At 36.5% G+C, this 17,743-nt stretch overlaps 1 protein-coding gene and 1 long non-coding RNA gene across 7 annotated transcripts in view; both read right to left on the reverse strand.

Annotated features, from left to right (window-relative positions):
* The window catches only part of LOC121598667, a 30,188-nt gene extending 24,822 nt beyond the window's left edge, over nucleotides 1-5,366 (reverse strand). The window contains exon 1 of one of the 2 annotated variants that reach the window (XR_006005604.1): nucleotides 5,188-5,366. This is a non-coding gene — a long non-coding RNA (uncharacterized LOC121598667). Of the gene's footprint in view, nucleotides 1-871; nucleotides 973-5,187 lie in introns of those variants that run through there. The other variant, XR_006005605.1, reaches the window with a different exon arrangement.
* A 5,693-nt stretch (nucleotides 5,367-11,059) lies between these two features.
* On the reverse strand, nucleotides 11,060-16,468 carry LOC121598648. Of its 5 annotated transcripts, none has more exons than XM_041925792.1 (3): nucleotides 16,083-16,459; nucleotides 14,439-14,619; nucleotides 11,060-13,464 (listed from the first exon to the last, which is right to left on the reverse strand). In XM_041925792.1, exon 3 carries the CDS (start codon nucleotides 13,428-13,430, stop codon nucleotides 12,045-12,047), a length of 1,386 nt encoding a protein of 461 aa, XP_041781726.1. In that variant the 5' UTR covers nucleotides 13,431-13,464; nucleotides 14,439-14,619; nucleotides 16,083-16,459; the 3' UTR covers nucleotides 11,060-12,044. The 5 variants fall into 5 exon arrangements, with proteins under 5 accessions (XP_041781726.1, XP_041781756.1, XP_041781737.1 ...); XM_041925822.1 differs by lacking the exon at nucleotides 14,439-14,619 and having other exon boundaries at nucleotides 16,083-16,231; nucleotides 16,382-16,450; XM_041925803.1 differs by lacking the exon at nucleotides 14,439-14,619 and adding an exon at nucleotides 15,602-15,727 and having other exon boundaries at nucleotides 16,382-16,436.
* Between the last annotated feature and the right edge of the window lie 1,275 nt (nucleotides 16,469-17,743).

A 17,743-nucleotide genomic window follows, 5' to 3' on the forward strand; every position in this document is an offset into this window, starting at 1 on the left:
AAATGATGCTCGTCGTGCTATGGGGCCCTTTCTTTGGGTATACGGTTCAGGAAACAATAAAAAGGAGTTGAATGAGAGAGAGAGAGAGAGAGAGAGAGAGAAAGAGAGAGAGAGAGAAAGAGAGAGAAAGCAGATTTTACGGTTGCTCGGCCTCGTCCCGAAACACTAATAACGTTGCGTTGTTATGCATTTTACGACCTGCAGCGCATTTTTTCACACTCTTCGCTGACCTTATTTCAATACCTTGCCAGCTTTGCTTGGCTTTGTGGATGTGCTGGAAGCTGCATTCGTAGAAACTATAAGTTAACAATTTATCTGTTAGCTATAGAGATTAAATTCATATGTTTGACTCATGTTGGTAGCTTTTCAGGCTTTTCTTAATAATTTAGACTGCCTCAAATGAAATAAATAAAAAATAGCAAAAGGCTTAGAACTCGAGATCTACGACGTTAGAATGATCTGTTGTGTATTTGTGTTCTACATTAGTGTATGCAAACTGTGTAGAACAATATTTGCAAAAGGTCTGGGAGGAAGTAGGAGAGCAGGGTGGGTGGGGGTGGGGAGGGCGAATGGTTTGTAGCTTTATGAGGAATACACCAAAGGACTCGCAAAAGCAAAACAATCAACTCAAACTCAAAGCATGTCTCGTCCGTTGCAGCTTCACACGAGGTGAGATTATTTTTATTGCTTAATTGCTTGCGCATGTTAAAACTGATCTGATCAGTGAGGTTTAAGGCATCTCTCAACACGGCATCATGGGAATGGACAAGCTCGCATCAGCCTTGGTCGGGGAACATTTCGTGACGGCGATAAGCAAGCATTTGTTCCCCATACTCCAAATACCCCTGATCTTAACATTTATGGTACCTACTGTCTGATGCTGCATTAAGCTTGGTTCGTTCGTTCTCCAGCGCATCGTTGCGGTAGTCGGCACCATTCTATGGCCCCTCCTGAGTGGGAAGCAGAGATGAATCATTCCGGAAAGGGATTATGTCGGCTTCTTTTCTAGAACACCCAAAAAGCTATGATGCAAATAAGATCATTCAGATCAGCACAAGTTTTTCGAATTAGTGGAAGTAGATAGGAACTGTACCAATCATTACATTAGCATCCTTCACAGTAAAACTGCTGAATGCTGATTCAATAACATTGCAGCCAATTTTCCTGTTTTACTTATATTACTGGTTTATTTCTTATTGATGTTATGTATTTATTATCATTGTATACACCTACAGGATACTGATAAATATTGTTGGTGATATGTCACAAACATCAGTCAAAATAAAAGGCAGCACATACCAAATTAAGCGTTATTGTCTTTCTTAGCTGATCACAATATTTTGTGAACACATCACTTAAGAAAGCTATGGACAAACATTTTATAACAATTACTTAACTAGACGACGTGTGAAGAAAAAGCAAATATCATAAACTATAACAAGTACTTGAATAGTTGGTATATGATTAGTTGATGTACATAGAATAAAAAATAATCCTTGAGTGAAAGAGTTGGCAAACAATATGTTCGATGTTGCAACTTTTATTAAGTTTTTGTTTGCTACCTAGCAATGAACAATTATTCCGTCATCAATTAATACAATATATAAATGCAGTGGGCCGGTCTGGTGGTACAGTCGTCAACTTGTACGACTTAACAACATGCCCGTCATGCGTTCAAGTCTCGAATAGACCGGGCCCCCATACGTAGGACTGACTATCCTGCTATGGTAACAATAAGTCACTGAAAGCCAAGCTCACTTCACTAGTGGGTACAGGCAGGCCTTGACCGACAGCGGTTGTTGTGCCAAAGAAGAAGAAGATAAATGCAGTAAATCTGTATTTGACTCTGCTTTGGCGTATTTGATCGATTTTGAAATGATTGTTGATGAAAACGAAATGACATCCCTTGCTTCAAAACCAGAGATTAACGTATTTGAGTTTTCAAGCTCAGAGTCATTGATCTTGTCGATCTATTTTTATTGTTGTTGAGATCACTCCACTTTACTGGTAAGCTAAGATACAATTATACTGTTCTATAGTAGCTTTCAGCTTTCATTATGTTCCTCTTGGCGGTTTTGCAGCAGACTCTGAGCTTTTTTGAAGCAGCGGATGAAACAGTCGAGCTGTCAGAAGGCCGTTTATTACTCAAGTTGGTAGATCTGTTGGTTATCGGTTGTAGTTCTGAGAGGAAAGCATCTCGGATGCCGTTGGTTTTAAGCTTTCACCTTAGAACCAGGGGAAACAGTCAGAATTGCTAATTACAAAAAATGTGACTGAACTGTATGTATGTAATTGATTTCCATTCATCAAGAAAATTAGCCCGGATGATTGTGTCGAGTGACACTTTTTTGACAGAAAGATATGCCGTTTAATATATGTTTGTTTAAAACACTGACAGAACCACATGACGATAATTTAAAATAGATTAGAGATTTACAAAACCAAACGATGTTAATGTTAAGCTAATCATTAAAATCTGATCAATAAATTGTATTAAATTTAAAGTCTGAAGGGATGGCTTGATCGGCTAGATTGCTAGGATTCGTTTCAAAATAACATTCTTAATTAATGTCAATGGTTCATGTTGCATCAATCATAAGCTCTAAGCTAACAAAAAGGTTCTTATTAATTAACTAAGATTTATGAACAAAAAACTTAAAAATGCTTACAAGAACTATTATCTGTTAAGCACGAAAGCAACATTTAAATGTGCATCAGGTAACACAGACGATGCAATCGAAATGATGCATAATTCATTAAAAGGGACAATATTGCATGTATTATGAAACGCTATCGTGGTCCATTTCAATGAAAGACACATTCCACCCAAACACTTTGTAAACGAACGTTGCGAATATATTTGTAGGGACTCAGCATTAGTAGCGTATGCAAAATATTGTATACACTGAAAGCTTAAAACTAATAGTACCAAGTCAGAAACAATCTTTTTCACAAGGAATACGTGTATGAGAAGACTTCCCCAAAGAGATCTAGTGATTAGGCAAGAAAACATACCATGAAAAAGGAGTATTAAATAAATTGGTATGCACTTTGAACACCGTGTTACATTCAAAACACACGCTGAGACAACATGGTTAAAACTATATATCCATTCTTAAATCGAAATCGATTTTTTTAATTTATTTATAAGGCATTTTTTGAACCAGTAATCCAGTAACATATGCTGCATCAGCCTGGAAAGAAATCGCTCTGTCTCAGCATAAAAATTAACAAATTAAGCAAAACAAAATCCTTAAAATGATAAATAATGCCCATCCATTTTTTAATACAAGAGAGCTTCATAGGATTACAAATATGGCTACAATTTAAGAATTCATTGAAAGAATCTATAGAAAATATCACGATTGTTGTAAATCGAGTGGACTTCCCCTATTAAACCAATTAGTAGCTAAGCATATAATTTAGCATAATTTTAGGCTTAGTAATAGGTTATGGTCTTGTTTTAAATATTTAATGTAAAGTTAGTTAGTTTATTTTGCATAGCTAGGTTAGTTGGTTTACTTAGCATAGTTATGTAAGCTAGATTCTAAAACAAAATTTTGTGGGTTTTTTTGTGAATTTTTCCCGCACTACTACTCAACATAATATTAAAATCGAAACATCCAACAATTGCTACACCGAAAACTTTAATTACGAATTCGAACCCATTATCACAAGGAAAAATTGTAAAAACCATAATAACATTTACTGCTATGAATGCAAATAAACTACTACTACTACTACTACTACTACTACTGTATTTACTCAGATAAGCTATATATTTCACTGAATCGATTAAACGAAGCATATATTCAAAAATTGATGCACTTGAACTATAACTAACGGTCTTTCGAAATTATTATCAACACTTTCAAAAGTAAAAAAATCACAACTGGTAACACAGACGACGCAGTGGAAGTTAAGCTTTTTTCATTGAAAAGGGCTACTTTGGCAAATTTTACGACATGCTTCAGTAACCTCTTTCAATGAAAACCGCATTCCATTCAGGCATATTTAATTAGACTATTGGTGAACACTAGACGAATATTGCGATTATATTTACTGTCACTCAGTTTAGCCACAGATTTCATTGAATATATTGATTGAAGGTTAAATCGCAAATTAATGCATTGTAAGAAATATAAAAGTCTGTACAATTTATTACCAATATTTAAACAAAACACCAAAAAATACGACGTCTAAAAGCGCTACAGGTTACACAGGCGACGCAATGGAAGTGACGCATATTTCATTGAAAAGAGTCACTATTGCAATTATTATGACATGCTATGGCAGCCAAAGAAAGACACATTTCACTCAAACACATTAACTTTAAATATACGTGAACACTAGGTGCATGTTGCGAATATATTAAATTATCACTCAGATTAGCTACAATTTTGATTGAATTGATTGATTGCAGCTGATATTGAAGAAATGATGAACTGAAACGATCAGATAAGTCGGTATAAATTATTTTCAATACTTAAACATAAAACCAAAAGAAAGCGACGTCTATAAGCACAACAGGTAACACAGGCGATGCAATGGAAGTGACGTACATCATTAGAAATGGCGATGATTGCCAATAAAACGACACGCTATCACAGCCGATTTCAATGACAGGTGCCACCCACTAAAACATAGTATTGCCCTGTTGCGCTCGAATGCACATGCAGCATGATGAGCACAACGATGAACATATCGAATCAGTACTCAATAATAATGATGAATATACCTGATATCCATCGTAAATCGTCGATTGCACAACAGCCACGTCATCGCCAAACTAGTGTTCTGTAGCGACAATCAGCCTTTCATTATGAACGTTTGTGTATCGTGTGTGATCGTTATTTTGCACTTAGAAACCACCAATGTGTGATGAAGTATCAATATAGGCTTAAGTATAGATGAAATCTATTACTTCTTCTATTTGACGCAACATCCTACGCGGACATGCCGGCCTATTCAGGCTTTCGAGACTTAATTCATTACCACGCAGCCGGATAGTCAATCCTTGCTACGGAGGGACGGTCCATTCTAGGCCAGAACCCATGACGGTCATGTTATTGAGTCGTTCGAGTTGACGACTGTAACACGGGACCGCCCCAAAATCAATTACAATGATATCGAATTTTGCAGAAAATAATACCCATTGAACTAAGTCAAAATGGTCGTGCTTCTTACCATCCATTTGTAAACACTTTACTTTTCGCCGTCTAGTTTTTTTTTTAAATTTCAATTATCCAGTGGAAATCACATGCACACATATCATATCTTAGGTTTGAAAACTATGATGGTAAAATAAACGATTTCACACAATGTGTCCGACTAGCTCTGCACACGAAGAATTCACACAGTTGCGCCCTCGGATACACGATAGAGACTGACGAGCGGTACTCTTGAGTTGTTAAATAAATCCATCAACTACCATCACACAATTGATAAACGAGTATGTGTGCGATGCTATGCTCAAATTTCTTCTCGTTGAGCTGCTGGGAGAGATAGTTAGTCACTCTCAGTCCAGTGGTATGCTCAGTCAGACTAATGCAGAGATGTCAAACTGGCGGCCCGCGAGGTCTTTCGGTGAGACCTACGACCGCTTTAGTCATGATTTATTTTACATTTCGGCCTCTACAGTTCTGTAGTTTTTTGAAAACGGGCCTTTCATTGCGAAAATTGTGTAAACGTTTAGAAAAGCGACTACAAAATTTTTTAAATTATATTGAACTCAATATAAACTCTTTTCTAAATTGGTAGGGAAAAATGTTTATTAAACTTTTTAATGAAACAACCGATGTGTTTGCTTCAAACTCATCATCAAAAGTTACATTACTATTTATTATTTATTTTTGAAATATGTAAGCAATCAATCAGAAAAATCGGTAGCCAAAAGAGCAAATTCTAAGAGAACAGATTTAGAAACACTAACAAAATCGTTCTACCAGCTGAAATCCAAAACGCAAGCTCCTATATATATTGGCATATTGTTTTGGGAAAGTAACAAATCGGACTCAGCATCAACATGATTAGATAGACTACAGGTAGGCTTATGGCTCTGATTTTGATAGCCATAAGGAATGTGAATTTCTATACAGAACGGCAGGAAGGGAGTAAAGCTTTTTAAGGACAGGAAATTTTGAAATGCGTTTTAAAATTCCAAAAAATCAGAGGTCTCTGGACGATTAAAAATATTCTAGTACAAATATCCTGTACAAATACGTTTCATAAATTAAAAATATTTGCATGAAAACGAGTTTGACATCGCTCGACTAATGATGTCCACATACGGCTCTCTTTGCCTCCCGTTCAACAGCCACCAGCTAGACAAGTATCATTAACTGAAACCTCATAAATATGGTGAGCGAACATGAACTAAGAGAACGTTTTGGATGAGCTCCACTCCCAATCGGATGATTTTTCGAGAAGAATTCAGAAGATAATGAAGATATTTGCTGAAACTAAAGGTTTTGAGCACATTTTTAGCTAGGGAGATAGGGACGAGTTCCAAGCGCAAAGATCACGTTTACGACATTCAAACACAAAGCAAAAAGGTAACTCAATGCCCTGGATGATGTCATGGAGAGGGAGTTTAAGCCTTTCGTAACCTGAAACATATTTTGTATTAACATTATAGCATATCAGTATATTTTATAAGTATTTATATTTTTATTGATATATTTACGAGTAGATAGTATAGTATATACTATAGTATACTTATAGTATAGTATAGTAGAAATATATACTAGGTATGTTAACGAGTTTGCAACACTAATTCGTGTCGAGAATTTATTAATTCGTGTTTTAATATTTTATCTGGCAAATATTTTTGCGGGCTAGATTGAATGTTGCGGCAAGCCGCATTTACTCTGCAGGCCGATTGCTGGTCTTAAAAGTTGGTATAGAAATCATTTTTGTTGTTTTGTTTGATTCAACAATACAAATGAATGCGCTTGTGCAATGCGAAGGATAGTGATTTTGGAAATTGCACCAACCTTACCCTGTCTGTTTGGGTGCATGCGCAGAAAACGTCGTTCAAAGGCGGACTTTAATTTAGCGTACAATGGAATTTTGCATGTGCAACATCACAACACAAATCTACCATAAACTCAAACAACCATGTTCTATCTACATTGCTGAGTTAGAAAAAGCATAGTCTTATCTTATCTGCAAACAGCATCAGTCACGAAGATTCAGGAAGGAAGGTGGGGCATCAATTAAATTTCTGGCTTTAAGTTAATTAAAATTTGTTAGATGAATAAGTTGTTTCATCTGGAATGAGAAGTTGCTTTTCTTTCACCTATCTTTTGAACGGTGAATTAGGGTTTTGAACGTAAAGGGTTGCTTTCGTTTACTATACGTATAGGGTTTATTTAAGATTATATGGAATATTATGTATTTACCAACAATAGAACTAGTTACTAAGATTTGAGATGAAGATTTTATTTAATTAAGAGATTAAGAGATGAAGATTTTATTTATTCGAAACAAATATTCTTAATTAGCAAATATACTGAATTTGATGGGGGTTTAAGCGCTATAATTTACAACTGAATAAAAAATTAGTTTAGTTTTTAATCCAACAAAAACAAATTACGTGTTTAAAAAATATATTTGAAGTGCTAAGTTCAATTTTTAATATTGCATTTCATATTATACTGACATGGATCCCGCCACACGTTGAGATCACTTACAATGAAAAGACAAATAAGCTAGCAAACAAAGGCGCTTCGGTGGGGGCCTTATTCACGAGTTCGTCAGGCTTCCTCAATAATTTCGCTTAGCTCGTCAGAGCTTGTGGGATTCAGACGAACTTGGGAGGCACTTTTATTTGATATCTGTACAAGTATCTTTAAGACTCTAGTTTGCTGTGCTAATACTGGAGCGGGGCATCATTAAAATTATATTAAGACTCATGGCTAATCATTACGCTTTGAACGCACACCTACTTTTTGTGGTCGTGTGAACAGTTCAATGATTCAACAGCATCACATTTATCAGTGATAGGAGTTCTTATAAGAGGCATTATAGCAGTTAAAGATATATGTAGATATATAGATATAGATATATATAGATACTGTCTGATAATCATACACTTTTTGGCCAGATTTTGACCAGAGACTAATGATTTAAATATTTGAATATTGCAGTAGTATCAACGTCTTGATGTTCTTTTGTGCACGTATAGTAACTGTGGTTCCAAGGGCATGTTTCATGTAGCATGGGGTCAACAACGGAATATTGAAGCAAATCAGCAAAAAGACCTTTGCTATAGATGACTCTTTTTTCTGATAGAGGAAATATAAGAAATTATCCAGGATAGAGCATCGACGAGCTCGAATAAAATACCCTAATGAGGAAAGAAACTAAGATTACTTGAAGGCACTGGAATAACACTACCCAACAAGAAGCCAGGACAAGATGCAAATGGATCCCCGTAGAGGATAATAAGGAATAACACCAGCCAACAAAAAAAGTAATTTAGTCCGATCATATTGGATTGAATCTCACAAAACCGAGTATTTCCGCAATAAGGAAAGGGAGGAAATATAATTTGTTTGAACAAATTGTACACTCGTTGGAAAAAAACCCCGACAATACGACAGAATAATAAACTAAACATAAAACCCTTCTTTTTCGTCATTTTACACTTATATAAAAGTGACAACATTTTGTCGGTAAAATTGTTGTCATATGAGCATGTCGGAAATTATGGAATGTTTGAACAATTGTGGGAATTATGAAAATAATAGTAATATTTACAAGAATCGCTAGCGCTATTTGCAATGACTATTAGCAATGCAGGTTTTTTTTACCACCGAGGTTGACAATTGTACGTAAATCGTTTCGCATCGTCTGCGCGAAATGTATAATTTGACTCACAATTCCAACGCGATCGTAAATTTTCTATTTTATAATTTAACACAGTCCAATATCGGTACCAGTCGATGATTTCCGTAATGTGTACATGAGCACGGTACTTGATATTACCGGGCAGTGTGTGGGTATAAATAAATTTGAATTGCAGCTGGTATTCCCTAGCTAGCGGAAGATTGGAATTAAAAAGATGGAAATGTGAATAAACAACACACACATGCCATGTTTTAGAGATCGAAAATGACAGAAAATGGTTGACGATACTCCGTCGAACTTTATGCTGGTTTAGCGAATATTCATGTTAGTGGAACATATTTGACTACGCGCGATGAAGGTTACGGTTGATCATTCAAATTCTAGAATATGTTTGAAATATCTTTGAAAGAAAGGTTAAATGTCAGCAAGTGTTTTTGTCAAGGTGAACAAACACGTTTTGTATGTTTTTTTTTTTATTATTTGAGAACAGCCTACCAAATTGTAGCTTGTTTATCGACCTCCTGAACTATTTATTATTTTTGAAAAAAAAAAATAGTATTTTTGCTACAATTAATTTTATAAAATTCAAAAACATTTTTGCCAGTATTACCAGTTTGATTCGGATCAAATTTGTTTATCGTTTCACGTTTCTAGTACTTCTAGTGTTAATGGAGGGCCATCAGATTACCTTCGTATTATTTTGGTATTTGACATTTAATTATTAAATTCAATGGGCCTTTTCGAAGCGGGCTTCCGAGGTTAGTCTGTATCAAGATTAGTTTTTAGTTTTTCATGCTTAAGGCTTATGAATTTGTATCATCAATTTCAAGAAGCAATGAGATTAATAGTTTGCTCAGTTTCCATACTTCTTTCTTTTGATTCTACAATTCTTAGGCAACTCTTCTTGCTTTTTCGAGAATTATCTTTGCGAATACGAATACACTAGATTAACTTAGTTAATTATTAATTTATTTTATTATTATAATTGATTTGACCACCGCGAACAAGAGGCTTGGAGGTGGGAACGGAAGGAAGGAAGGCAAATAACATGTAAAATCGAAATGGTTGGTTTTTATTAGATTGTCTGAGGCAGTTAATTAAGGGATTATTATGAAAGTATAAGCTTAGTCGAGTGGGGATGGAAAATAGATGACAAGAATAAAGGGATCTGGAAGGAACATATACATGAATGGTAATGAGAAAGCCAGGAATATTGATAGTGCTTAGGATCACACCAGCTGTGAAGCAAGACTGAGCCGTCTCTCTCCTAAAGAAACAATTAGTGCCGCAAAATGTCATGAGAATCTCGTGATAATCACCATGTAGCTCTATCTTTCGCCTTAGCCCGAGACAAGTGACGGATTTTTTAGTGTCTCCTAATAAGGTGTCATAGACCACCTTGAAGTCGATGAACAGGTGGTGCGTAGGTAGCTGGCGCTCTCTGCACTTCTGGAGGATCTGCCGTAGAGTGAAAATTTGGTTTGTGGTGGATTTGCCTCCAACAAACCCAGCTTGGTTGATGCCGACACAATTTATAGCAAGGAGCGCAAGTTTGCGGAACAGGATCTGGGACAGGATCTTGTAGGCGGCATTGAGGACTGTGAAGGGTCGAAAGTTCGAGCATTTCAGCCATTCGCCCTTTTTGTAGCCTGTAAATAATTAAATAACATTCATGCTTTCCATATGCCTGGTCAGAATATTTGAATCGGTGAATCTTCTTCTATTTGGCGTAACGTCTTACGCGGACATGCCGGCATATACAGGCTTAATTCAATACAACACAGCCAAATAGCCAATACTTGCCACGGGAAGACGGTCCATTCTAAGTTTGAACCCATGACGGGCATGTTATTGAGTCGTTTGAGTTGACGACTGTACCACGGGACCGCCTTTCGGTCCCGGTATTTCGGAATCGGTGAATATATCTCTCTAAAATGGCACACAGTCCTCAACATTTCAATTTTTTTATTGTGGAAATTATATCCGAACTCTTTTAATTCTTCTTTCTTTTATTTATTATTGTAACTAGCACGTTTGGACTGTTGTTGTTTAATGTAAGTAAAGTGATTTCAACACATTGTATACATTATGCTCATTGAATATGTATCTTGTATGTTAAAGATCTTTTAAAATATAAAACAACCATTATATGACTTCAAATTACGGACAACTTCAAACTCCGGACACTTATCATTTATTTATTGAGTTACTTCATATCCAGTTCCTAGCTTTATCGATTTCTAAATTTACTGTAGGTCCTGATGCCACCCCCGGTAGGCCCTGATGCCACGGCTAATAAATATATTCGGTCGGTCAGTACACAGACGGCGGCATTCTTAGCAGTTTTGTTAAAAATCGAAGTCTAGTGTAACTTAGAAACTTTTATAATTCCTATAAATCTGGCTCCGATGCATTGAAGTACGTCGAAGTCCATTGAAGAGGTAGTTATCACTGTGATAACAACAATGTTTTAACATACTGCTCTAGGAATTCGTTAAAAACACATATTTAACGAAATATGGAATTCGAGGCAAAATTTTGTATCTGGTTTTTGGGGCAGCCAAAGTGCATTGCGATTAATTGCATAAACATATGTTTTAGACAGTAATAATAACAAGAACAAACATTCAGCGATAAAAATAAAACAACAATATTTGAACATATTTATTTATTTTATTTTTATTTTTTATTTCAATTTGAGATGGTTGGCTTCAGTATAGTGAGCTGAACAGAGATATGACCGAGGATTTTTGAATCAGTAAGAAAATATTACATGCCAATAATGGCTTAAGCGTCCGTAATTCAAAGCAAAACGAAACATCATTCTTACGATATTAAAGGTGTACATCGTATATTGAAGTTGTTAAATTGAAAGATGTTAGTTTCAAAATAAACTGATTCTAATTTTGACTTTGATGTTGTTTGTCAATTTTTGTTATGTCCTCATTTTAATCTCCAAACGAATAAACCAAAATTGGGAATCGAAGTAAACTCATTCTTTTTTATTCAATGAACTCTTCAGCACAGCAGTAGAAGCTTTTATATCATTCATGTTTCTTCACACGCATTCACGCGAGTAGTGTTTGATGGATCATGGGCCCAATGCAAGCACCTTGTTGAATAGATCCTGAAGCAGTAAGTCAATCTAGCAAAGTTTCCGGGCCTACTTGAATCATGTTATCGATTTCATCTTAGTTCGTATCAGTGGGATCAGCCCAATCGTTAATAGCTCGTAACAACGTCCCCAGGATGTCATTCGATGCAGCATTGTTTAATTCAGCTTCTCCGTAAAACTCGTTCTGATGCATGACACCGAAATATGATGACGACTGCACACCATTCCATGCTTGATCCATGTTGTTGTCGGTGTTTCGTTGTTCCGAATGTTTGCTATACGAGTGTTCTGTGAAGGCAGCGTCACACGTAAATGATTGTATATCATTCCATGCTTCCAAGGTGCTGTTATCGGGCTGTTGTTCCAGAAGTTTGCTGTACCAGTATTCTGTGAAGACAGTGTTGCCCGTTGATGGTTGCATAGAATTCCATGCTTGATTCCCGGAGTTGTCATCGGGCTGTTGTTCGGGATTTTTGGTGAAAGAGTATTCTGTGCAGACAGTGTTACTCGATGATGGTTGCATATAATTGCATGCTTGATTCCCGGAGTTATCATCAGGTTGTTGTGCGGGGTTTTTGCTGTACGAGTGTTCTGTGAAGACAGTGCTACCTGATGATGGTTGTACACCATTCCATGCTTGATTCCTGGTGTTGTCATGGGGCTGTTGTTCCGGACGTTTGCTGTACGAGTGTTCTGTGAAGATAGTGGTGCCCGATGATGGTTGTACACCATTCCATGCTTGATTCCCGGAGTTGTCATCGGGCTGTTTTTCGGGATTTTTGATGAAAGAGTATTCTGTGCAGACAGAGTTACTCGATGATGGTTGCATATAATTGCATGCTTGATTCCCGGAGTTATCATCAGGCTGTTGTGCGGGATTTTTGCTGTACGAGTGTTTTGTGAAGACAGTGTTTCCTGATGATGGTTGTATACCATTCCATGCTTGATTCCTGGTTTTGTCTTCGGGCTGTTGTTCCGGACGTTTGCTGTACGAGTGTTCTGTGAAGACAGTGCTACCTGATGATGGTTGTATACCATTCCATGCTTGATTCCTGGTGTTGTCATGGGGCTGTTGTTCCGGACGTTTGCTGTACGAGTGTTCTGTGAAGATAGTGGTGCCCGATGATGGTTGTACACCATTCCATGCTTGATTCCCGGAGTTGTCATCGGGCTGTTTTTCGGGATTTTTGATGAAAGAGTATTCTGTGCAGACAGAGTTACTCGATGATGGTTGCATATAATTGCATGCTTGATTCCCGCAGTTATCATCAGGCTGTTGTGCGGGATTTTTGCTGTACGAGTGTTTTGTGAAGACAGTGTTACCTGATGATGGTTGTATACCATTCCATGCTTGATTCCTGGTGTTGTCATCGGGCTGTTGTTCCGGACGTTTGCTGTACGAGTGTTCTGTGAAGATAGTGTTACTCGATGATGGTTGCATATCATTCCATGCCTGATCCATGACGTGCCCAAGGTTCCGTTGTTCTGGATATTTTCTGTGTTTGAATACGTTTAATGAGTTTTAGGTAAGTTGTCTATAAACATCAGAATCAGATTCATGAAAGGCTAAAACTGTCCACAAATGTAGTTCGTAAATGAATACGATGGTTGATACTTGTATACTTTATGATAATTATGATTGTCATGAATATTTCAATTTTAATTACCATCGTCATGATTTTTATTGTCATAATTTTTTTTTCAGGTAATGACCTGTTGTTGCATCTATGTAAATATTCGTTTTATTCATATCCTAACAAATATAACTTTGAATAAAATAAGTTATTAATGAAAGTGAGTTTACTTATTATACATAAAAGTTTTAGTTTGTTCCATAACATCCAAACGGATTGGACGGATTAGAAAACCTCACGATTGTTATTCCCTATCCATCACATGGGGACGCTCAATACTTCGTAAGAGTGCGTGCGTGTAATATAAACGATCATTATCGCACGTATTGTGCCATTTGGGGAATGCTAGCACCGCCATTTGACAGCACGTTTCCGTGAAGTAGGCATATAGAAAAGAAAAACAGATATTGTTTATAGCCTTTCACGCAGACTGCAAATTATAGTAGATGTCGCCACAGCTGTGCTGACTGAGCGAATTTACACAATGAGCGCTGGTGTTCTGAGTTGGCTTTTGCGGAGTGCATAAAGGCAAGGCTTCATCCATTTTTTACGTATTTTTTTACGCAACACAGGGACGGATTAAGCACTGAGGGGCTCAACTCGATTAATCCGCCACTGATCCTACATAGGCTGTGCTAAATAAATGGTAAATTACATAATATACATCCTTTCCCGCATTGTTTACTTATTTGCAAGAGATTAGAATTTCAATAACTACCCGACCCTTTCAGGTTTTGCTATATAGTAAAATTTATATTATAAATTAAGCTATATTAGTGAAAAACATGTGACAAAATAAAATAAAAAAAAATTACATTGCAGAAAGTTGTACCAACCAGTAACCTACATAAATTGAGCGCATTCAATCACAGACTACAGAATCGCTCGTTCTTTATAGTCGTAGTCACTCGCCGGTCGACGAGGAAAAAATACACCCGGCACAGTGTAAAGCAGCGTTGGGCGCTGCGACGGAACGACACTTCCGCTTCATAAGTACAGTAGCTTCATAAGTGTTATCTGCATTAGTGTTAAAAAAATGTAAACACATAGTAGTTAAAATATATTCATTTTTCATTGAAGTATTATATTTCATGTATCAAACGTTAAGCTATTCTACTCTTTCCCGGAATTTCCTAAATTTCCCAAGCACAAATTAAATTTGTGCCAATTGTGATAGAAATCACAGAGCTAGTTTTAACGGCTGTTCCAAACGACCTGTACCAAGAGAAAAACTAAAATCATTCGAAATTATTCCTGGTTTTCCACAATTCAATAACATAGTTGGTATCAAGACCGCACCAAACCGTCACACTCAATAGCTTAATGTATACAATAAAAACATATCAAACAGTAATGACCTGTTCGCACCGAACGAAATAGCTCCAATTGTAGGAGATGTGATCAATCGCTTACAAAAATTCAAATCAAAGCAAGACTTTATTGCAGCGATATTTGAAGTAGTCAGCAAATTTTGTGATTTTGATGACTGATTTAAATGAGGAGAATATAATTGTTATCTGGAATGCAAAAATCATTCGTGATAAAAAATCAGAGCATGTCAATTTTTTTCAGTTTATTCACATTGAAATTATGGCTGTTACGGACACATTCCTAAACTCAGATATTAATTTCAGTATCCAAAATAACACTAAATATATAGCAGATAGAAATACCTGCGCAGAGGAAGAAGTTGCAATTTCATTAAGAAAATATATCTCTCATCATAGAGTAAACACTCCAGTTCTTAGCACAACTGAAGCAGTGCAAATCACAGTCAAAACTAAGGATGATAATGACACTGGACTAATGGATGATATGACGATTCAAACAAAAAATACAAAGACCTCAGCAATGACATTGCCATTTCGGTATCGAACCAATTTTAGATGCATAAGGAGATTTTAATGCCCATCATATATTTTGGAATTGCAACAAAACGAACTCCTCAGTAAACATCCTTTTTGATCTCATACACAAATGTATTATTTCCGTGCATTACCTTGATTCACCGATGTTCTATCCCTCCGAATCGAGACGACTGTCTTCTACTTTAGATATCTTGATCTCGAATAATCTCCATGACAAGTCGACTCCTAACACCTTTACTGATTTAACCTTTGTTCACCTAAAAAAATGGCAAAGTGAAAATAATGCGCCATTTCTCAAGCCAACTTATATCAATTATAATTCCATCGCTAATCGAACGCAACTAGACAACATGACTAATAATACAAACGAATGATAAACTACTGCACACGATTTGGTTATTCGTACTATTATTCCGGGCCAATACAACTTGATTATTCCTGAAGACATCCTAAAATTCATAACACATCGTATCAATTATCGTCGTATATGGCACATTTAGATGAATAAGGAAAAACAGCGTATAGTTAATTAAAATTAATGAATGCTCGCCCTGATATTTGATGTTGCGGCGTGGAAACGATGTGCATCCATAGGGTGTATGGGGACTTAACTGTGTAAGAATCGCATGTTAACGGAATGGCACGTGTGACAGTGGAAGAAGATTCCTCCTCTTTGCACAACGTAAAAACACACGCACACACCCACACAAAAACACAGTACACACGATTCATTTTCACAACCGGATGCAGACGGGCCATGCCTTCCACGAACGTGACAATGTCCAGGAAAAAAGAGGGAATAAATGATGATGGTTTTCCATGATCTTGATGCAAAAAAAAAACCTTCAAAACCCTCCCGTTGTGTTACGTTGCTTTTTGAAACCCTCCACCACACAAAGCTATTTTCTAACCACAAAGCACTGGAGCTGGACCGCTGAGGAACTTTAAACTGCACTCCTATACAATCACCTATCGGTCTAAGCTCTTGCGCATTTATGACGGGTGTGCGCTTTCTTGCGTTTTCGCTTCGGTCGTGCAATTGAGCGTTCTAGTTATGAGCGTAGCCTTACGCACTTATACTGGAGCAACCACACAGTCACAGGGAATGTGTGCGTGAGAGAGAGATGGAAAGAGAGCGAGAGAGAGAGAGAAAGATAGATAGATAGAGAGAGAGAGATAAAAAGAGACACACAGGTGGATATATACTAACAGCGAGATAAAAAGACAGGAATAGATAAATAGAGAGGGAGAAAGAGAGAGAGAGAGAAAAAGAGAGAGAGAGAGAGAGAGAAAGAAAGAATGAGAGAAGATGATCGTGACAGAAGGAGAGAGGAGAGAGAAGGGAGAAAAAATACTTCAGCATACTTTCGTTTGAACAATGAAATTTTAAGGAATTATTGCACAGCACTCCGTTGGTGATGCGGTTCTAATATCTTTTTATACAATGTTCCAATTAAAGTTGATGGCTTAGTATTATACTTTATGACTAGTATTATGCTGTTTCTCCAAAATATGCTTTGCTAAATTGCAACCTACCAGCAAATGCTCGTGCTAGGTAATTGGAAGTTTAATCCATACAGTCTCATGTATATTTCGTAACTAAAGCATAATTCAATCTTGGAAAGTAAAATCATTTATTTATTTTAATGAGTTTGAATTTCTAAATAGAGGCTTTCTCTTCTGTATAGAACGTAAAAAGATTATCCGTCAACAGGATTATTTCTGACTCGCGATATTTATTGTAGCATACAACACTACATTCCCTGCCCATTCACATGCATCACACTATGTTTTATGTTTTGTGAAATACTGCTTTATTTTTTTCACCGCAGGTAATCGATGTCTGTCTCTGCTGCTGATTTTTTTGTTTGTTTTTACTTTCTTTTTGCAGCGTCCAAAAGGCCGAGCTCCGCCTACGAGACCGAATACAAGAGTAAGTACAAGAAAAAAACACTCACACGCATAAACAAAACGTACAGTAGTAATCGTTCAATTTTGTTACCAATTGACGCTAATTTGTAAGGCTCTAATTTTCGCTACAAATGCACATAGGTTTGTCTTGTGGTCCTATATACTTGTCTTTGGTGGTCTATTTAGTGCTTGATTCGGAGTGAATGTGAAGTTTTTAACTTGGCTGATATCTCACTAAGAAAAAATCATAAAATACTTAATTTTTTGCAAGGATTTTTGAGTATTTTAAGAGGATTGATAGAATTTTTTACATACTAATATAACACAAAATATGTCATAAATGTGCTCAAATTTTCAGCAGA

The sequence above is a fragment of the Anopheles merus genome, chromosome X (assembly GCF_017562075.2).
Source record: "Anopheles merus strain MAF chromosome X, AmerM5.1, whole genome shotgun sequence".
Taxonomy (NCBI): domain Eukaryota; kingdom Metazoa; phylum Arthropoda; class Insecta; order Diptera; family Culicidae; genus Anopheles; species Anopheles merus.

Excerpts from the sequence above, each read along its gene's own strand:
- LOC121598648 (XM_041925784.1), bottom strand. The coding sequence starts at position 13,430 with ATGGATCAGGCATGGAATGATATGCAACCATCATCGAGTAACACTATC.